This window comes from Nuphar pumila, chromosome 13 (genome assembly GCF_984573655.1).
Source record: "Nuphar pumila chromosome 13, dmNupPumi1.hap1.1, whole genome shotgun sequence".
Lineage (NCBI taxonomy): Eukaryota > Viridiplantae > Streptophyta > Magnoliopsida > Nymphaeales > Nymphaeaceae > Nuphar > Nuphar pumila.
Window position 1 is genome coordinate 102833141 of NC_143261.1, and position 22735 is coordinate 102855875.

Below are 22735 nucleotides of genomic sequence, written 5' to 3' on the forward strand. Positions count from 1 at the left end.
TTACATGAACAAAATTAATGATGCAAGTAACAAGCTTCCAATTATTTTTTGTGATGGTCTACGTAGGCGAGCTTAGATGGGTATGGGTACGGGTACAAGTGCATCAGCAACTGAGATGGACAGCTGAAACCCAATGTTGTCAGACCTTGAATTGCTTTTTCAAAACCATTCAAACAATCGTCCCATTCAGACCGTCCCGAATCGACTAAATTTGGACCAGTAAATAACAAGTGTCAATAAAATTATAAAAATACTCATAAAAATATTAATTTTCTTGGGGTTAGGCACTGGGTTTTGAACCTGCAACGTCCCACCACAAGGAGACGTGCACTGACAGCTCCTACCAACCAAGCGGAGCACCCGTTGGAAAAAATATTAAAAATTGTTGGAACCGATACTATTCAGGCCGATTCGCAACTGTACAGAGTGAGAAGAAACGAACAACGCTGAAACCCACCGACATGTAGTTGGATGTCACTAATAAAGCAAATACTCACTTTGGTGCTTAAGTAGCCGATTGTGCGGCTTTGGAAGGCCAATCCGGATATATCGGATTTCGGAACCGGTGAGTGTTGCCCGACGAGGTGGTTTCGGATCCAAATCTTCGTTAATTCCCTCCATGATCGCTGGAAATGAATTTGGTGGAAGCTCTCTGTTGAGTGAGTGAAGGAGGACGAGTCTTTGATGGAGGCGGAAATTCGTTGTTCGTCAAGTGCTCCATTGAAAAACGGTCTTCCTCCGCAAGAGCTTCTCGACGATCTTTGTAGGTTCCTTTCTTCTCTGCTTTCCTGAGATTTCTCTGCCTTTGATTTTCCTAGTGATCCTTTTACGCCCTCCAACTTTTAGCGAGAAATCCTTTTGTTTAACACGAAACCTTCTTTATTGTTTTATAGCAATGTAGATCTCTCTCTCTCTCTCTCTCTCTATATATATATATATATAGAGAGAGAGAGAGAGAGAGAGAGAGAGATTACTAGTGTGCCAGAGATCTGGATCATGTTTTATGAGTCAGAGGTGACCCTTTGTGGCTTAAACTAGTGATTTTGGTAAGCTTAGCATAGGCAGAACTGGTTTTTTCTTGCAATCCAGTTGTGTGTGTACGAGAGTCGAAAAGCGATAAACATTACTTAAAAATGAAACTCAACAAAGCGTTGAGTCCCACAAGCACAAATACAACAACACTACATGAAAACACCATTTACACAGAAAAACCCGAACACAAAACAGAAAACTCATTAAGGATCACAAATATCTAAATGAGGATCGGTTGGGAGCATAGGCAGGTCTTTGAGATATATGCGTAAGATAGCATACATATCAGCCAAGATCCTATGAGTCAAACAGTTAAGGTTGAACGAGACATCCTGAAAAGTAGCATCATTTCTGACCATCCATATGAACCACCACACTGTAAATAACCAGACTCTCAAAATAGTCCTACACTTCTTTTCACGTCTAATTATAGCAGGGCCAAAGATGAGATCTAACGCAAAGCATCCCTCTCGCACAACAACTGATGGATACCTCCAAGTTTTAGAAAACAATTTTCGAAACACTTCACACGACCAAAAAAAGATGTATGGTTTCTTCAGCCTGTCGACAAAGCACACATCAACTGGAAAACTCAAACCCCATCATCTTGATATTGTTATGGGTTTATATCCGGTCATGAAGAATCAACCAAGCCAATACCTTAGTCCTCAGAGGTGGTCCCTTCTCCCATAAAGCATGTTTGGAGATCCATCACAGACCTGTAGGTAAAAGAGAGCGGTAGACCATGTGGACTTGAAGAACTCTTTGTCAAGAAACAAATGCAATGCTCTAAACCACATTTTCTTCAAATGCGATGTGTATGGTCTATGAGCCCTCGACGCAAGTGAATCGATTAAACCATATTTCAGCAGGAGGAAGAGAGAGATAAAGAGTCTTTGCTTTTCTTGGCGAAGTCCTCCCGCTTTAAACCCAAGACCCCTTGGTTATGATAATATGAGCTATCATATTCGACCCACGAGTCTCTTTCTACGAGGAAAGAAGATTATGCAATTGTGTTGTCGTGGTGAAGTCCATGCAAATGCCTTGTGTTTAAGAATTGTGCAGGAACCCTCAGCTTTTTGCGGCATGCAAACGCCCTGCAAAAGGGAGCAAATTTTGACGGGGCTCTAGTGGGGCATTCATGTGCTCTCGTCTACAATGCCTTATCCTTTTCTTGGTGAGGGAGGAAAACGAGCATAACAACACTTCAGAAAGAGAAAAGACGAGGGATATTGGGTTCCAAAAAATTCGCAGCCTCCTTTCTTCGATTGCACGTATCGTTCCATGAAACTCTTTTTGATCCTTTGAGGAAAAGAAAAAAGAAAAAAAGAAAAAAAAAAGAAAAGAAAAAGACGAAACGGTGAAAAGAACACCACAGAATTGGGGCATAGCAATTTCCCTCGTCCGGTGTCTCAGAGTTGGAGCTGTTTCAAGCTCTCCACGGCAGCTACCTCTGATTGCTCATCAATCATGCATACTTCTTTACCATGGTCTGGCTGCACTGCCGTTGCTATCACTGGTGGTGGTGGTGGTGTTGGTGGCGGTGGAGGTCGAGGTTGAGGTGGAGGTGGGGTGGCAAAAACTGGTACCACTGACCGCATCTTGACTGGTGGGGCTACCACTTGAGGGGGACGACGACACATCGGTGGTGGCAGTGGCATTGAGGAGAAATCTGGAACTGCTGTCCTGATTGTCACCGCAGGTGCCATAGATGGTGATCCACGATAGGGGCCCCTAAACTGTGGGACTGGCATATATGGCAAATGTGGAGTCGGGTGCCTCACTTGCCTTTTACCATGAGAGGCAGGTGGTGCTAAGAATGCTGCTGATGCCTTTGGCTGCGGCAATTGACTGTTATCTGTGGCATTGGGTGCTCTGTTTCTAGGGCAGGGTTTTGATCGAATAAGGGGCAGAATTTTAGATTCTTTCAATGCTGCTGGAAATTTCTGCTCCGGTGTGGTGGGCCTCCTTGTGATTGTTGTTGGTATGCTGTGGTTAGGCAATGACAGCTCCTTGAGACGATAATTCACCAGAGCTCTAGCTATTGTGATCTGCTCTTGTTCATCGTTGTTCCGAGTCTCGGATGAACTTGCTGCTGCTTGTTTTGACACTGAAGGGGGAAAGGAAAAAAAACAAATGAGAATTTATTGGACGCCCAAGTTGGCCAAGTTGCAGCTAGCTGATCGACTGCCCTGCACAAACAACTGACTCGGGCAACCTGCTCCGCATCAAAGCTCTGATTATGTTGATCAGCAAAGTTGCCCAAATGACTCAGGCTATCTAATAATCTTAACTCTGGGACATGTTTAAAAGCTTGGGAACTCGACTTGCAAGATAATGACCTTCAGTTCAGAAGGGAAAGAACTGGGGGAGAGATCCATAGGCTCAAACAACTTCTGCCGAAACTTTTAGTCCAAGCCCAAGCCCAAGCCGAAGCCGGTAGTTGACTTCTCCAGTCCAGTCCAAGCCTCGACAAGAGTAGCACTTGACCAAATCTCCAGCAGATTCGAACCATCTGGCAAAACCGATCAACCAAAATCTGGGAGTCGTGGACCTACCCTTGAAGCAGTGAGCTCAGCTGTCCCATCCCCAATTCATAAAGCCTAATGATTGGACGCGGTTTGAAATTGACAAGGATAAAAAAAAACGGCATGGTAAATGGTATGCAGTTTCTTTCCAACTAAAATTAGGATGAAAGGGCGCGTCATAGCTTCAACGCCAATATGCGATCAACACAAGCATAAGGAGGTCTCGGTAATTTCCTGTGTTGAAAAATGAAAACGGGAGCGAGGGAGGGAGGGGGAGAAAAGACAAGGAGGGTGACGAAGGGGTCATACATTGCTTAAGAGAGAACCACGCAGCCATTGCCGCGTTCTTCTCCGCTTGTTTCTTGTTCTTCGCCGGATCCCCCGTGAATGACATTCCGGCCAATTCCACGGTGCAAGTGAACAATGGGAAATGGCCGAGGCCGGAAAGGACGGTCGCGTACGCCGGCAGTGCAACACCGGCTCTTTGCGCGATCTCTTGCAGCAGGTTCTTGTACACTCCAGTCTCATCCTGTCATACCAACAAACATCAAAAAAACATATGGGCACATAAATGAGAACCATGAAAGAAAATTATTACGTACAAGAAAGAAACCTATTCATCCTCTCTTTTCTTTCATTTGATGAAGACAGACATGGAAGCACAAAGCCACATTACCGAGAAGATCATTAGAAAGACGATCTATATGCAAGATTAAATAAATTAGAGAGTGTTTTTTTTTATGTCACGGAAAAGTTTCACACTTGCTGATTGAGAGGGTATAACTTCTTACTGACCAAAACAAACCTCAAATACCATCAACATTTCCTAGCAAAAACAAGGTGAACAATAGCAAACAGGCTCAAGAACCCCCCCAACAAATCAATCATCACTTTTCTTTTTGCTTGTACTAGCCATATCAGATATCAACATATGCTTTTCGCCCAAAAAACCAGTAAAGGGCATTGGAGTCATTCCGAAAACAAACACCCTCTATGCCCCATTTCATCAGGAGAAGCAAGCAACCATGTCCCATCTCCCGGCCACAGAGATCAGAATGCAAGGAAACCCAATAAACAAACTCTCCCACTATTTTCATCACCCAAAAACAGGAGGAAAAAAAAAAGAAGGGGCTGAGGGGGAGTGAAACTTGGAAGAAAACCCTAACTAAAACCCCACCGAGAAAACCAGACGAAGTACCGAGGAAGCCTCAGCTTACCAGAATCCTTGCAGCGAGAGATTGCGAGGGGCCTCTGCTGGAGAGGGTGTTGAGCGCCACCTCCGCGGCCGCGTGCTCCGCCTGCCTGAGCGTCGTGTAATAGTTGGGGCTCTCGAACACCTCTCCGTTGAAATTAACGGTGGCCTTGAACCTAGGGGCATGGTCGGGCCCCTCCCTTATACAGGTGTACGAGGGGAGGTTGAAGCAGCTCCTCTGAGCTAACTCCTGCAGCTGGTTCTTGTACATCGGAAAACCGCTTTCCGACAGGGAAACACCGAAAAGTCGGCCACTAACCGCTGATCTGATGAACGGCAGGACTTCCAGATGCAGCAAAAGCGGGTATCGCAACCTGGCTTGCCCTTAGCCAGACCGAGTCGCCGGATACCATGTGCGGGTATTGCTGGTGGGTGGTTTTCCGACGTTATGCACGCCAGAAGAGGCTGTCGGGATGGAGATCTGAGCTCGAAGCAGCGGCTAGAGGACGACTCCGCCCTCTCCAGCTGCCTCCTCCTTCCTTTCTAGTGGTGCCACTTTCTCTTTCTTTGATTATTTGTTTAAAAAAGTTTTTTTTCCCCTCTCTCTCTCTCTCTCTCTCTCTTTAATCTTGTTTTGTAAAATTTTGGGTCCAACGCGGCACTTTGAATTCGGATGTCAATAATCGCAGCTGTTGACCCTTACTATTTAACACCAGGACCGTGTGGAAAAATTGTTTTTCGTTTTTATGGATTTGTTTTTTGTATTTTGTCTTTTTTCTTTAAACTCACTCCGCGTGAAAAAATTTCAGTTCTGCTCGCATTTCACATAATAAAACCGATCGTCTATTATAATTTGCAAAAGTCATCGTGTATTTGACAGGTTTCCTTCGAATTATTACCCTTTAAAAGGAAAGAAAAGAAAAACGATTAAATATGCATGTGTTATATAAAAATGTTTCAAAAGAACCTGGTTCTATCAAACAAGCCTTGGCACACTGGGGTGGAAGCATGCTACGAATGAAGAAATGACAGCTCTTACCGCCAACAAAATATGAAAATTCCATTTTAGAAATGAACATAGTTAGATCCAAATGGGTTTTCAAAACAAAGGTGATGGCTGATCGGACCCTAGATAGACTCAAGGCATGTTTGGTGGCTAGGTTTCAAACATAATTGATTTTCAGGAAACTTTCTCCCCTTTTATTAGACATAATTGTTCTTACTATTGCTACTGTATATGATTGGGACATTAGACAATTTGAATTGTAAAACATTTTTCTCCGTGAGAAATGGTTTTGATGCGGCAACCCCCTAGTTTTGAAGTTCCACTTTTTCCAAAACATGTTTGTAAATTAAGGAAAGACTTTGAAGGCCTCCCGAGCAAGTTTGAGTGGCTAATTAAGTATTTTCTTATTTGACTTCGGGTTTCAAAGTAGTTTTGTGGATCCTTTAATGTTTATATATTCTCTGTAAAAAATTGCTTATATTAATGGTGTATGTAGATGACATGGTGCTTACTGAAAATAACTAGAGATTTATTGAAGGTTTCATTAAAAAACTGAATCACGAGTTTCCTATTAAGGACTTAAGGAAGCTCCATTGTTTTTTAGGAATTGAAGTTGAGCACACCAAAGAGGGATTATTTTTGTGTCAAGCTAAATATGCAGAAGAGCTTCTTGAATAAGCTCAACTGCATGATTATAAACCCATAAGTACACTTAAGAGGAAGGTCAATTTAAGGATCCTCCACATTATAGGAGTGTGGTAGGGGCACTCCAATATCTTACCATAACCCAGGCGGAACAACCCTTTTCAGTGAACTATGCCAGTCAATTTATGCATAATGTGACAAATGAACATAATCAATCTATCAAAAGGATTCTTCAACATGTTAAAGGAACCATAAATTTTTGGATAAGAATTTTGGCCCAATGTACTGTGGATCCCTATGCATTTTGTGCTGCAAATTGGGCTGGACACCTGATTACTAGAAGATCAACAATCAGGTTCTGCACATTTCTTGGATGGAATTGGATATTGTGGAGTGAAAAGAAATAGGACACAATGCTAGATTTAGGGCTGAAGTAGAGTATCGTGCCATGGCTTCACTGTAACAGAGTTAACTTGGATATTATTTGTTCTTAAGAAAATTAGAGTTATGGTTAAAACCTACCAATTATACATTGTGATAGCATCAACACCATTCACATAACAATCAATCTTGTATTTGACAATCACTCTAAACACATCCAATTTGGTTTTCATTATGTAAGGAAAATGGCGACTTATTAGAATCTGGTTACCAAATTTGTAACATCAGAGCGGCAGCTTGCATACGTTTTCACAAAATCCTTGGCAGAAGTCAGTTGAGGCTCTGAGGAACAAACTTGGCCTTTGCAGCAGGCTTAGTTTGAGGGTGAGTGAAAACAGGTGTAGCACATTCAACAGTCAAGCCAACTCAGCTGACACAATCAGCAGTATAACAAGGCAACATTTGGTGATGTGGTTGAAGAAAATAAAAGAATAACAAGCAATTTATGTGGTTCGGTCAGAGACCTATGTCCACATGCTAAAGAAGGCTCTCTTTATTTTTTGATGTCTGGACACAGCAATACAAGAGACTTATATAGACATGAAGAGATGTAAAGGAGAAAGAGGAGGTGGATGACAACCCCTGTTTGACGTCATTTCCAAATTTTGAGCCTAATGCAAAATTGCCTTAGATGACCCTCTATGATGCCAATTTTGGTAAGATAGAATGTTGACCTATTTTGTTAAGAAATCTCTATTCCTTCCATATGTAGCAATTTCTTTGAGAGATTTACCTTCACTTACCTTATTGTTGAGCATGATAGAATCATTCTTACTTTGATTGAAAAATCCTTTATCTTTGTTGACCATTTCTTGATTGTCAGGATCAACCATGCTTTGCTTACCTTCTTTATCTTTGCTGACTATATATTGATTGTCAAGATCAACCACACTTTGCTTACCTTCTTTATATTTTTCTGAATATAGCTTTCCTTGAAAGGTGTAGCCAGGTTGCATCTTTCCTTCATGTTGGGAGGTCTGATCAGGCTTTCCTTGAATGGCGGATTCACGTTGAGATGTTTGATCAGGCTTCTCTTGAATAGTAGATTCTTTCTTAATACTCATCCTCAAATAATGCCGTTTACATAGGCCGAGTTTGTCCCTTAGGCTAATGAATTGTCCTTCGGTTAGGGGTTTAGTAAATATGTCTGCAAGTTGATGTTTTGAAGGAACATATTTAGTGACTAGGGTTCCTTGAGCTACTTTCTCACGAACATAATGATAGTCAATTTGAAAGTGTTTAGTGCGATTATGAAAAACAAGATTGGCTGACATATGCAGGGTGCTAATATTATCACAATGAAGCAAAGGTACTCTATATAAAGGGATTCTAATATCTCAAAGAATAAAAGATACCCAATTGACTTCAGCAGCAGTAGAGGCCATGGATCTATATTCAGCTTCGGCACTAGATCGAGCTACTGTATTTTGTTTTTTGGCACTCCATGATATGAGCTTACTGCCAAGAAACGTGTAGAAGCCAGTAGTGGATCATCTAGTGTTAGGACATTCAGCCCAGTCCGCATCGGAGAAGGCGTATAAATCAAGAGTGCTCTGCTTTAATATCCTTAAACCAAAATTTTTTGTTCTTTTGACATGTCTGAGAATCTACTTCATAGCTTGAAAATGAGCAATCATGGGATCATGCATGAATTGGCTGACATAATTGACACTGAAGGACAATTCAGGTCTTGTAATAGTGATGCAACTTTTTCAATAAAGTATCTTTAAATTATATTTTCAATAAAAATGTTTGTACAAACCGTGCATCAAATAATAAAAACCAGTCCACACTAGTGGTGAAGTCTGAGCCGAACTTAGGAAACGAGAAAAACACTTTTGTACCCCACATAATATTACTTTGTTTTCTTAAAAAGAAAATTAATTAAAATAAATAAAAGAGAGTTCTGCCCTCTGCGGAGGGCTTACAAAAGAATAATAAATAATTTTATTACAAACCTAAATTAATAACAAAATAATAAAAATCCTAATCTAAAATAAAGAGGAAAAATGTCCTTCTATGCTTGCACTCTTTAGTCCTTTCCTTCATTATTGGTTTTCATTTAGTCTTTTTTGGATTGTTTCTAATTTCCAAGGACTCTCTGAGGGTCCTGAAGGGCATTTTGAGGAAACCTTTTCAGGACCTTAGAGGGCTCTTCGGGGGCTCATTTTTGGGCTCACTTCACCTCTGAATGTTCTCCTGTAAAAAGAAGCAGATAAAATACAAAAATATGAAAGAAAACTATGAGAAGTTCAAGTGTTTGTTTTAAGAAAAATCATAAAAATACTAAACAGGTATGAAATACACTACACTACAAGACAAAATAGCATAACTAATCCTATAACTAACATGATGCAAATTAGCCAGAGGACAAATTAACATAACTAATTAACTACTTAACAAGAAATAAATTATAGAATTAATTAACTAAAAACAAATAGCAAGAAAGAAACTAAGCTAATTAATTAATTAAAAAAAAAAACGTGAACCATAATGAAATAAACTAATTTAACATGAAATACTATCCTAATTGAATTTAAAAAGAAAATTTAATTGACTAATTAATCAAACAATAAATAAACCTATCTAAGAAAATCGATAATTCAAGTATAAGAATATAAAATTGGCTAATGTAATTAAACTAAATTAAATTAAATAATTAATTTCTAACTATTCTAATGACATAAACTGAACCTAAATAAATTTAATTGTTGTAAAAAAATATCAGATTTAACATAGAATTAAAACTAACTAATTAATTACAGGAAATAAACTACCTAAATCGACTAAACTACTTCCATTCAGGGAAAATGATAATCAATTAATACTAATTAAATTAAATCTAATTACTAAAAATATAAATTATAAAAATAAAAATAAAATAACTAATTACTAAAAATAATAATTTTATCTACTTTAATTTGCTGAAATAAATAAAAGAAACAATGAACTATCTATTCTAATTTATCGAACAAGTAATCTACTATTCTGTAATTAAAAGAAATAGCAAGAATCAATCAATGCAACTAATTAAACATGTTGGAATACACTAACTAAGAACTAAACAACTAATTAATTGGTCAGTAACTACAAAAAAATGTCAACTTTATATGAACAAAAAAATTTAAAATAATGAGAAAATCACAAATACTAAAGAAAACGTTATTCAATATAAATGATTATTGCACTCTAATTCTAATTAAACTAATTAACTAAAACACAACAAATAAAGTGAAGAAAACTCAAAAATTAAATTAAACACACGATTATCCACCTTGGCACACAAATAAAGAAAAACACTTATTTTATTATTTTTCCTTTTTTTTTCTTTTCTAAAAACAAGAAACCATGAATAATATGCTTAAAATAAAATCAACTCAAACATGAATCATGCTATATGCAATGTGAAGGAAAAAGAAAAATAATGCATGCCATGAAACTAAACTACAGAGAAAGTGGAGGAAAAGAGATTGGTCTTTACCTTCTGCAACCGAACGAACTCCGCTCTCTCTGACAGAGGGAATGCGGGGAATCGGCGACAATGAGGTTTAAAAGAAAGAGTGAGAAGCATAAGAAGCAAAAAGACGGAGGTAAGCAACCAGTCAATCGAACAAGAGGGAGAAAGGAAGACAGAGAGGAGAGAGAGATAGAGGGGCACAGGCTACAAAGAGAAAAACATCTTCTCTTCCTCAAATAAGACTATTTATTGTCTTCTAATTAGGTTTTGAGAAATTATTTCAAAAATAGTTCAATAAATTTTTAATATTTTAAAAAAGCCTCTCTTTTAAAAAATAATTTCTAAAAACTTAATTATCCTCCCCTAATTACTCCAACAAGACTCAAATTTGCTCAAATTCTAATTTTGATAAAAATGTGAAACCTTCACAAACAAGCATTTTTAAATCAATTATTATACATGATCATGCATGACAATGTATAAAATTATGCATGATCAAATAGTCAAGTATTGAAGGGCGCCAACTAGACTTCTGTAAATCGTTGCATCATGAATTTTTTTATTAAAGTTGGATTGATGCTTTTGAGCCATGGGATTAGCTATGGCTTTACAGTCAAGCATTTGTGTCCGTTCTAAAAGATCCTTAGCATATTTTTCTTGGCATAGAAAAATTCCAAGAACATTATAGTCGATCTCAATTCCTAAGAAAAAAATGAAATTGTCCTAAGTCTTTAATAGGAAACTCCTGACCTATTTTCTTAATAAATCCTTTTATGAGATATTCATTACTTCCAGTCAAAATCATATCATTTACATATATAAGCAAAATAAGAGTTTCATAGGAACTATGGCTAACAAACATTGATGGGTTGACGGTACTACAGAGAAATCCAAGATTTTGAGAAAAATACTTAGTCTATGGAACTAGTTCCTTGAAGCTTGTTTGACACCATAGAGAACCTTTTTTAATTTGCAAACGTACTTCGGTTTAGTCACATCTTCATATCTGAGAGGTTGTTTCATACAAACTTTTTCTTTTAAAAACCCATGAAGAAAATCATTTTTAACGTCAAGTTGACAAATGTACCATCCTTTAATGGTGACAACCGTGAGTACCGTTCTGATGCTTCCTGGTTTTATCACAAGGGAGAAAGTTTCATAAAAATCTATCCCTTTGATTTGAGTAAAACTACGAGCAATGAGATGGGCTTTAAGTCTATCAAGAGCCCCATTAGGTTTGAGCTTGACCTTGTAGATCCACATTGATCCTACGACATTGTCATTGGCTTTCTTAGAAACAAGCTCTTAAGTATTATTGGTGAGAAGAGTTTCCATCTCTTCATCCATGATTGCCTTCCATTCAGGATGAGAGAGAGAGCAATCTTAATGCTTCACAGTTATTTAGGAATGGGTCTAACAAGATCATGTAACCCAAGATATTTGAGATTTGGATTAACAATTCCATGCATGGATCTAGTAAGAACACGATTATTACTGCTGGTCATGACATCATACTGTATTTCATGAATCGACCTAGACATTGACTTGGTATGGACCCAATTTTCGCTGCTAACACTATTGTCAATGTCTGCTTCAGCTGTGCTAGTGATGAGTCTATTATCAGACTCAAATTGAAGAACAAACATCTCATTGTTACCATCATTGATTTCAATTTCAGCATTCTCTTCGGCAATTTCAGTATTGAGGCCTTCTTGAGGCACCAAACTATTGTTGGCATCTAGAAAAATGCTTTGATCATTATCTTGATCAGGCATGTTTGACTCTTGAAAATTTTGAGGTTGTTGTATCTCTTGATCAACAATCTGCTCAAAACTATTATGAATAGTGTTTTCATGTATATTCCTTTCATAATCATTATCAACAACAAAATCATGGTTCTCAAAATACGTTGGTCTGCCATTTTTTTCAGAATCATTTTTAGCAATAGCATCACCATCTCAACTTGAGTAAGAGCTGAGCTCCCCCCCAACACCATCATTCTCGAATAAAAAACCAGGTTGTTGAAAAGGTAAATTTGATTCATCAAAAATGACGTGTTGGGAAATATATATCTTTCCAGTTGGTGGGTATAAGCACTTGTAGTCCTTATAGTGAATACTATACCCCAGAAAAATACAAGGCAACATTTTTGGATCAAACTTGTTTTTAGCATAATCACGTAAGTAGGGGAAGCATCGACTCCCAAAAATGCATAAAAAAGAATAGTTAGGCTGAATTCCATGGATCTTAAAATAAAGTGAAATATTTTTCAAGAATGTGGAAGGTAGTCGGTTAATTAAGAACACAACAATGGAGAATGCTTCAACCCAAAACCTTTTTGGTAAATTGGCATGGAAGAGCATAGCGAGACCTAACTCGGTAACATTTTTATGCTTATGTTCGAGAACACCATTTTGTTTAGGAGTCTTTGGACATGAAATTTGTCTTTTAATGACAAGGTCATCTAAAAGCTTGATAAAATTATTGCTTATATATTCGCCACCCCTGTCAAATTGAATTTTTTGTATTCTTTTGTCAAACTGTCTTTCTACAAGTTTATGGAAATGTTTGAAACAATCAAAAAAATCAAATTTTATTTTCATAGGGTAAAATATGAGAAATCATTGACAAAAATAACATAATATCGATAGTTTTCTCTTGACAGAATGGGTGCGGATCCCCATATGTTTGAATGAATTTTAATAAGAGGTTCAAGGCTTATGCTTTCAGATTTTTTGAATAAAAGTTTGGACAATTTTCCAAGTTGATAATTAGAACAAAAAATCTTTTTATTGTTATCTTCAGAGAAATCAATAAGATTATTCCTTTTTCAAGAGATGAACAATATCAACGGTTTGGATGCCCAAGTCGCTCATGCTACCTTTCTTCCAAGACTTTCTTAATCTGATTAGCAAGGCAAACCAAAACACCTTGATCAAACATGTAGAGGCCTCCTCTCCTATTCCTTGTCGCCACTATCCTGTTCATTGTCTTGTCCTTTATGATACAACTAGAGGCAGAGAATTCAAAAATATATGGCAGGTCAATAGTAAGCTGATTCATGGATAAAAGATCTTTTTTTATTTATTTTTTGAACATACAAAACTTTTCTCAAAGTAATGGGTGCCGATTTTGAATTAATTTTGGTGTCACCTGTGTGAGAAATGTTTAGTTTTTCTCCATTTTCAACCATAACACAATCATGTTCATCATATCCTCTGAAGTTAAATAACTTACCAATATTACCTGTCATATGTGCACTAGCATCGGTGTCCGAAAACCATTTTGAATCTTGACTATCGGCAACAGTCAGGGCAACAAGAGCATGAGGGATATCTTTAGATTGATAAGCATGGTTGAACTGATTGAAACAATTTATGACAGAGTGGTTTTTCTTGTGGCAAATTTGACAAATAACATATTTAATTTTTTTTCCTTTTAAACCACTGTTAACACCTTGATTTGAATCATTGGGGTGTTGATTCAAATATTGATCCTTCTTATCATTTTCTTTAGGGCCACTCCCACGTCCCTTATTATCATTAAATTTTTGATTTCCCTTCTTCTTAGCAACATTTTGGTGGGCATAAAATATCACTTGTTGGGAACTGTAAGTTTCTTGCATTTTGTTTATAGCCTCATGACTTTTGAGCAAAGGTATAACCTTTGTGTATAAAGGGACAAGAGTCTTGAGCATGGATATAACAAAAGACTCATAACCTTGACCAAGTCCCCGAAGAAGCCAAAAAACTTTGGCTCCATCCTCAACAGACTTTCCAGTAGCAGCAAGATCATCACATAGGCTTTTAAATTTGCTTATGTAGTCAGTTAAATGATCCTTATCTTTCTTTAGAAAGATAATCTGCTGCATCAGATGAAACTTCTGCTCCTGAGAGTCCTGGGTAAATACATCAACAAGGGCGGTCTAGATTTCTCTCGAGGTGTTCAATCCCACAATCAAGCCCAGAACGCTCTCAGAAAAGGTGCTTGTGATCCATCCTCTAAGAAGACGATTTGATCTGCACCGTGCAAGGTACGTAAGATTCGACATTTCCAAAAATTCAAAATTCTCCTGAGAAGCTTGCTTGATAGTAGGCTTAGGTGCAACAATCTCTCCATTGAGAAATTTGTGAAGGTCCTGACTCTCAACAAGAGCAAGAACCTAAGTCTTACACAACAAGAAGTTGTTGTGATTTAGCTTCAGCATCATGAAATTAGGCACATTCAAGGTCATCGGATAGGGAAACAAGGCAGCATTAGAGGAGGAAGACGCCATGATGAAAGAAAAAAAATACAGAAGAAACACTAAAAAATGAGTGGTTGTACCTCACTAGAATAGAGGCTTTGATACCATAAAGAGAATAAAAGAATAACAAGCAATTTACGTGGTTCAGTCAGAGACATACGTCCACAGACTGAAGAAGACTCTCTTTATTTTTTGATGTTTGTACACAAGAATACAAGAGACTTATATAGACATGAAGAGATGTTAAGGTGAAAGAGGAGGGGTAACACCATTTCCAAATTTTGAGTCTGATGCAAAATTGCCTTAGATGACCCTCCATGATGCCGATTTTGGTAAGACAAAATATTGACCTCTTTAGTTAAGAAATCTCTATTCCTTTCATATGCAGTAATTTCTTTGAAAGATTTACCTTGACTTACCTTATTGTTGAGCATGATAGAATCATTCTTACTTTGATTGTAAAATCCTTTTATCTTTGCTGACCATATCTTGATTGTCAGGATCAGCCATGCTTTGCTTACCTTCTTTATCTTTGGACCATATATTGATTGTGTGGATCAGCCATTCTTTGCTTACCTTCTTTAGATTTTTTTGAATGTAGCTTTTCTTGAAAGGTGTAGCCAGGTTTCATCTTTCCTTCTTCATGTTGGGAGGTCTGATGAGGCTTTCCTTGAATGGCAGATTGATGTTGGGAGGTCTGATGAGGCTTTCCTTGAATAGTAGATTCTTTCGTAATAGTGGTAGGAAAATTTGAATGGTCAAGGAGATAAAGATAAGCCCAACTGGTCTAGATTAAAGGTGAAGCAAAGGACGAGAAAAAGGAAGGATAACAACTAGCATCACTGACTTATCTCCTCATAGGTTGCCTTTCCTTTTTGTTTGGGATTTTTTTCTATGTTCATGGGATTGTTATCTTCATCTTTGGCGCCATTTTCATGGTTGATATATATGTTTCTTGTCTGTTGTATATATTTTTTTGCTTGACACCATGAATAAAGTGTGAGTGCCTGAGGAGTTGATATGTGGACGTAGGTTCTTAAGAATTGAAGCAAGTAAAACCGTGTCTGGCTCTTGTTCTCTTATTGTCCTTAATATATTGTTATCCAAACCAGGTTTAGATGAATATGATGACTTTGATAAGATGAAATGATGAACAACTTTCACCATCACTCGTTACTAAGGTGTTGATACCTATTCATTTAAAATGTGTTTGATCTTTGAGAAGTTGCCTTGCTCCAATCATATTGATTAAACTCGTCAATAATGAACTAAAAGACGATGCTGAATCATATACCCTATTTTGTAGATGAACTTATACATGATCAACAGTTGTTGATGGAAGTAAAGGATGGTGCTGAAATATACACTCGATATATAATCTGAATTGATACATGTAGGCCTACAGTTTAATTGATAATGATTTGGATTTTTGTTGATCGAACTAGCAACCCTTCTTTTTGGTTCAACATCTAATATATATATATATATATATATATATGTGTGTGTGTGTGTGTGTGTGTGTGTCTTGGACTTGGGACTCTTGGATGTCAATCTCTTTTTACCAACATCTGGCATCAGGCGGAGGAGATGGTGGGGAATCACCCCTTGGACCCCCAACATCAGGGGACTCGGCACCATCCAACACCAAAGCACAGAAAAAGCGTGGGACAAATACAGCCCGTGCTTCGTCTTTGTGGCTCTCCACCTCAGAGTGTTGATCATTGAATACCATTCAACGGGACGCGTTTGCATCTTCGATGAACGGGCCGGTTGCAATGAAATATATATATATAGTGGTGCGTGCAAGCTGGCACGGTCATAGAAAAATTAAACAAGCGACAACTCTACTTCATCGTGTTCACGTGGCACTGTTTTTGTTTTTTGCTTATTGATCGAGTGCTCTCGGAGAGCACATTTGGGGTTTGGAACTATAAACGCGGCCCCGTCTCTCACCTTTATCTTAACAAAATGTGGCAGTATCGGCAAATCCAGCAACCCAAGACCCATTAATTAGGATCCCAACCCAACAAGCCCAATGCCGTTTAGTCGGGTCAGTATTTGGTTGGGAAGTCCCAAATTCGTCTCTTCAAAGTATGGATGGTAAAACAAGCCAGGAATTGTTGTATCAGAAACAGGAGTGAGAAAAGGCCAAACCAGGTCCATAATCTGTTAGAACAGGGGCCCAATTTCCACAGATATACATCAACAAAAGTGCTATTTGATCATCAAACACAATTAGTCCCAGCAACCAAACCACTTCATGATACACATGTAAAGAGTTCATCACAAAAACAAATGTAGAAATGGCATGTCAAAAAGGTCCAAGGCACATGACATGGCTCCCATTAAGTACAAGTTAAACCAAAAGTTTCTTCGGGAGCGCAAAGCAGCACTCATACCTCATGATCGCGTTATCTCATAACTTGGTTCTTTGGACCAATCACACGTGGTGTTTCGAGTGTGACCCACATTCAACTGTTATGGGGTCCACGCAATGTCGCCATGTGAATGATCAGGAGGGTGCATGCAGTCCACGGCGTCAATCGATCACATTGTTGGGCAAGTCCATTCATTCTCATGAACGAGTGACACCACCCACCTTTAATTGAGCATTTTTGGTGATGATAATCAAATATATATGCAGTTTGTTCTTTTGTTTTTCTTCATTCTATTTGAATTGTTTCGATTGTATTTTTTGTAATAATGGTGGAGGTGGTTGAATGGAATTTGATGTTTTGAAGGTTTATTTTACATGTGCCCACCAAGTGTTTTTATAATATTTCTGACATTTTTTTTTGAGATCAAAATAAGAAATCTAACAAATTCATGCAGAAGGGAGCTTTATGCATCTTCTGTTTCTCTCCGTATCAACCATCTCGTCAAGATTTCGAGGTACAATGTCACCAAATTAGATGGGATAGACGGCATGCATTGAGGATGAGCCAAACGTTGGCATGTGTCAAAAGAACGTTTGTAGCTTTTCAACTTTCAAATGGGGAAATGAGCTTAATGCCCGTGAATTTTTAGAATTTTTAAGACATATTTTGTAACTTTCAAGTTTACGGTATTGAAATTTTGAAGAGTGCAATCATTATTTTGTCAAAAATGAAGTGGAAACGAGTTTGGAACACCCCAAAAAGTTCTGGAGATCCTTTGATATAAAAAAGGTCAACCCTCTCTAGAGGGAGTTGACCCCTGTTTTAAGAGAAGGGACCGAGGGTCAATACTTTGAATTGAAAGTCACTCCTGTGTAGAAAAGACCCCTATTTTGAAGGGTCAACCCTTGCATTATTGTTTTAAAAGGGGTCTACCCATTGGCCCAAGAGTCGACCCTTCCTTTGAAGACCCACGGTAGTCGGTTGGGGTTTGACCCAACTATCGAAGGGCAAAACCACCTTGATTTTCACCCTAATGTTTTGGGTTTGGATGGTTTATAAACCATCATCATCTCCTCCCATCAGCCTCCTACCACCCTTCCTCTCTCACGCAAAACTGGGTTTGCATTCACACTCACCCCCATCTGAACTGGTTCTCTCCCTGCCTCTTCTGTCACATATAAATAGAGGCTCAACCCTCTCACTCAACCATCACGGGAACACCCCAAATTTTATATCTTGAAAATCATGATTTTTTTTAAAATACTTTTATAAAAACTGCAGTAGAAAATTAAAAACGACAAAAACTTGGCGCATTACTTTCCGATCACATTTACATCCATACATGCCATAAATTGAAATTTTAAACATTCATCAATTAAATAAATATCCATACATCTCCAAATTATTAATAATAGTCTATTTAACAAATCAAATTAAATGATTAAAGTCTTGAGCATTTAAAATACTCGTAGTCCAAAAATACTCAAAGGTTGGGAAAATCTTGGTTCGGTCTCTGTTGCAACCTCCCATCATTGCATGTGAAATAGTGTGAGTTTTGAAAAATAATTTTTTTAAAAAGATATTTTAAGTAAAAATAACGTGAAAGCCAGACACCAAAATAAATAAAATCTGGCTCGCACGAGTGGTGAAGTCTGGGTCGATCTCAAGGAACGAAAAAATACTTGGTATTCCACAAATAACTAAGCTACTCTTTATTGCCTTGAAAATAAAAATTAATTAACTAAATAAAAGAGAGTGCTGACCTCTACGGAGGGTTGAAACAAATAAAATAATATTACTTTATTACAAACCCAATTAATTAAATAAAATAAATAAAAACCTAATCTAAAAGAAGAGAAAAATCTTCAATGCTTGAACATCTTTAGTCTCCTCTTATCATCTATTGCTTTTTGCTTGCTGTTGAGGTTTCCCTGAGGGGCTTTCTGAGGGTCTTTCGAGGAGACCTTTTAGAAAATTCAGAGGGCTCTTCGGAGGTCAATTTGAGGTCTCACCGCATGTTCGAACGCTTCCTTGCAAAAATCAAAACACAAAATGAGCAAAACCACTACTAAAATCTAATAATTTAATAAAAAAATTAATAAACTATTCTAACAAACTAATTATCATGTAAAAACCAAATTACTAAAAGACAAAATAACAAACTAACTAAATAAAGAAACTAACTTATAACAAACTAATAGCAAATTAACTAAATGACAAAAACTAGTAACAAAATAACTACTTGAAGCAAATTAAAACAAACTAACTATTATTAAACAAGAAAACGTGAATCTAGATTAGCTACTTTAACCACTTAATGACTCAAAACAAACAAATAACTACTTAGCAAACTAATTAACAAATTAATAATTAACTATGAAACTAACTAAAAACACACTCTAACCAACTACAGATTAATAAGAACGTGAAATCTAAAATTACTTGATAATATAAAGCCATAGGAAATTTCTGTTCTAAACCAAATGACAAGGTTGCAATCTAACTAACGAACTACAATATAATTAAAACAGCCTATCTAACTTCTTACAAAGTATCAACTTAACTAATTCAAGAAAAACGCTAGTACCTCCAACTAATCGACTGGCAACCTTAAATCAATATTGGACCTTAACCGAATCAAAAGAAATTAGTGAACTCATTACCAGACATATGAATAAATGAACCTAATGGTCTAACTAACCACGGGACAGATTAACATCAAATTGACTAAGTAGAAGGAAATAACAAACTAACTAAAGAAATTTAACTACAGAAATTAACTGCATATTATCTAATGCATGCTGCTGCAACGCTAATCTATTTAACACTTGAATGGAGTCTAGTTTCACCTAGAAAAACATTAAATTAAGTTGACTACAATGCGTGAACTTTACCAAGCTAACAACTTAGATTCTAAACTAATTAGGTATAAGATGTTAATGCTAACCATGAAAACCTATTAAAATGCTTGAATTAATCTATAAAGTCAAATACCCAATCTAATAAATATGCAATGCTGAAACTATAACACAACTTAAAGAATTAAATCACTACACCACTAAAGTACACACAAGCTGCAGTATTTGACTTCAAACTATGCCATAATGCTGATCCGTGACTTGTATAGATGGTAGATGGTGAAGACGTTCCAGCTCAAGACCAAATAATTTCAAGCGATTAATTTCACAATTTTTGCAGATCGGTTTTGGGGTTCACAAATCAGATTTATAACAAATATAAGCTTATCATACACGTTGTGCTACGTGCTTTCAAAAGCCATATGGCACAGCGTGTTTGCTGAGTCTGATTGTAATACTCGATCCGTTCTTGATAAAAGTAGAAAACATAGGTCTATTGGTCACGCAGGAACTCTTCTTGTTGAAGGTCGCATGGGCTGCAACTCACGCAGATCACGTGAATACAGATCATGTTATTCACAGATCACGTCGATCAGTTCTATGGACAATTTTTTTTAATGCGAATCCACAACGCTGCGTTTTCTACAAAAACTAACTAAAGTGAAACAACTACCATATGATGAAGTGAAAAATAATTATCTAATATGAAAAAATAACTAATGAAATCAAACTATGCTAAGGAGAACCATAACGTTGAAAATAAAGTGTGATGCATGCAGTAACTCTAAACTAACTATGGAGATGGGGGAGAAGATGCAAACCTTGCGATTTACTTTCGACGGACTGGTTGACAAGAATAAACAACTTTTTCACTTATCGCAAACACCTTCTTACGAAAAAGAAAGAAAGAAAGACCGGCGAAGATAGGGGCAAGAAGAAGAAGAAGAGAAGAAACCGGTATGGAAGAAGAGGGAAGAAAGAGAGAGGCAAGGGGGGGCGTCAACTTCAAGAAGGAAAAAACGTGTTCCATGGCTGAAACAAAGCTATTTATAAACAAAAATTAGGTTAAAACACATTTTATATGAAAGTTCAAAATATTTTCAAAAATTCTAAAACAGGTCTTCCTCAAAAATGTGTTTTTCAAAAAGGGTTTTTATAAACTAATTAAAATTAGTTAATTAAAGCCTAATCTAACTAAACTATATAAAAAAAAAATTTAAACTAAACAAAACACAAAAAAATGTAGGGCAAGTTCTGAAATATGCAATTTTCTGATATTTTCAATTTCAATACGGTTTCTCAAAACTAACGATAAAAATGAGGTTTTAATGCAATTTTATCATGGATCATGCATAAATAGATATGAATAAAATACAAATATTATGCATGATCTTGAAATCACTCGCTATTTGAAAACAATTACAATCAATAGGGTCGGACAAACATGTCTCAGTAGGGTACAACTATTCAAAACACATAAACTAGAACAAATAAGTAGAAACTACTTTATTTTTTCATACATCAACGAGATTAAATTCAACACAAATATAAACATGAATTTCTAATATCTCATGCAAGCATACATTTGCAAAATTAACTTTAATCAGTCATCCACTCAAACATGAATAATTAAATATGCATAAGCAGTTAAAAATGCATGCACTTACCATTGTAGAAGCTGATTTTATGCATGAGTCATTTCTTATCTTTAATTAAATTTTCTTTCTTATATGATATATACCATGCCTATCTAATGAACAATCATTTAACTTACAATTTCTTATCCCTGTGGGTACAAACATAGCATAAGTCCTAAGTCAGGGCTATGCCGTAGGCGGTGTTTTCTTACATGGAGTGACTTTGGTATGGCCGGGCACCATTCGCTAGTGCCGGGTAAGAGAAGCAAAGAGTGAAAGAAGTTTCTACACTATTATCTTGATGCATCAGACTTTACTCATGAGATTCTGCACCTTCACACTGCAGTCTAATATGGAGGGTTCTCCTATCTTCATGGTTGGGGAGGAGCAACCTTCCATGCTCAATTCAATACTCACAAAACCAGACTAGTACCACCTATCTTCTTTTATTAAGTATCAATATTTTAATATTACATGTTTAAAATTTTAAATTATTTATTTTTCATGCAACATTCACATAACAGTTTCATTCAAAAAATTCTACCACTTCAGGGCCTATGGATGCACATTTGAAGCATTTAGTTTGATATCATAGCATATGCTTCATTCTTTTAAAAATCCTGCGTATATGCATAAACATGGCAATGATTTTTCTTATACAATAGATGCATCAACTCATTCACATCATTATTATCATGTACATGACAGTCATATGAAGAAAATTACAACATTCTCAATTCGTTAACAATTCACATTTAGCATTGAGCTCGAAAACACTGCACATGCTTAGTTCATCTCAATTTCAAGCCCACATGTACTAATGAGACAATGAATTTCGTTTGCAGCTAAATGCATTCAAACGTTCTCATCTTTAATAGCAAGTATATGTCAACATTATATCAGAAAAAGATAGCAAGCACATTCCTGTAGTATTCACATAAATTCGCTAGGCAGACTCTTCGAGCCATTAATTCATGAGAGGCCATAAAGGCATGCTTGTGCCTTAGCACATCAATCAAATCATACCTCATAAATGGGCACTTAAATTCTCTGCAACAAACTCATTTTTAACGATCCATAAATATCATAATATAAATTCGTAAGGGCACACACAAAAATGCATAAGATTCGTAAACAATTGATAGTCGGGCCCAAAATCGGTTCTAAACTTGCAAAAACCCAACTCTGTTTGACTATTACAGTGGTTACAAAAAATTCTACAGTCGTCGGACAAAGCTGAAATTTTTATAAATTGTAGAAAATTTTGTCGGCTTTTGGATGCCACAAACCGTTTGTAAAAATTCATTTGGACGAG

General features: G+C 36.9%; 1 protein-coding gene across 1 annotated transcript; it reads right to left on the minus strand.

The window, feature by feature from the left end:
* Window positions 1–1817: 1817 nt before the first annotated feature.
* LOC149819547 (double-stranded RNA-binding protein 2-like) lies at window positions 1818–5297 on the minus strand. The gene is made up of 3 exons (XM_089985205.1): window positions 4778–5297; window positions 3870–4089; window positions 1818–3142 (listed from the first exon to the last, which is right to left on the minus strand). Exons 1-3 carry the CDS (start codon window positions 5021–5023, stop codon window positions 2445–2447), a joined length of 1164 nt encoding a protein of 387 aa, XP_089841331.1. The 5' UTR covers window positions 5024–5297; the 3' UTR covers window positions 1818–2444.
* Window positions 5298–22735: the final 17438 nt, after the last annotated feature.

Excerpts from the sequence above, each read along its gene's own strand:
- LOC149819547 (XM_089985205.1), bottom strand. The coding sequence starts at position 5,023 with ATGTACAAGAACCAGCTGCAGGAGTTAGCTCAGAGGAGCTGCTTCAAC. Across the intron at positions 4,090-4,777 it reads CTCTCGCTGCAAGGATTCTG|GATGAGACTGGAGTGTACAA; the intron begins GTAAGCTGAGGC and ends TTGGTATGACAG. Across the intron at positions 3,143-3,869 it reads GTGGTTCTCTCTTAAGCAAT|TGTCAAAACAAGCAGCAGCA; the intron begins GTATGACCCCTT and ends TTCCCCCTTCAG.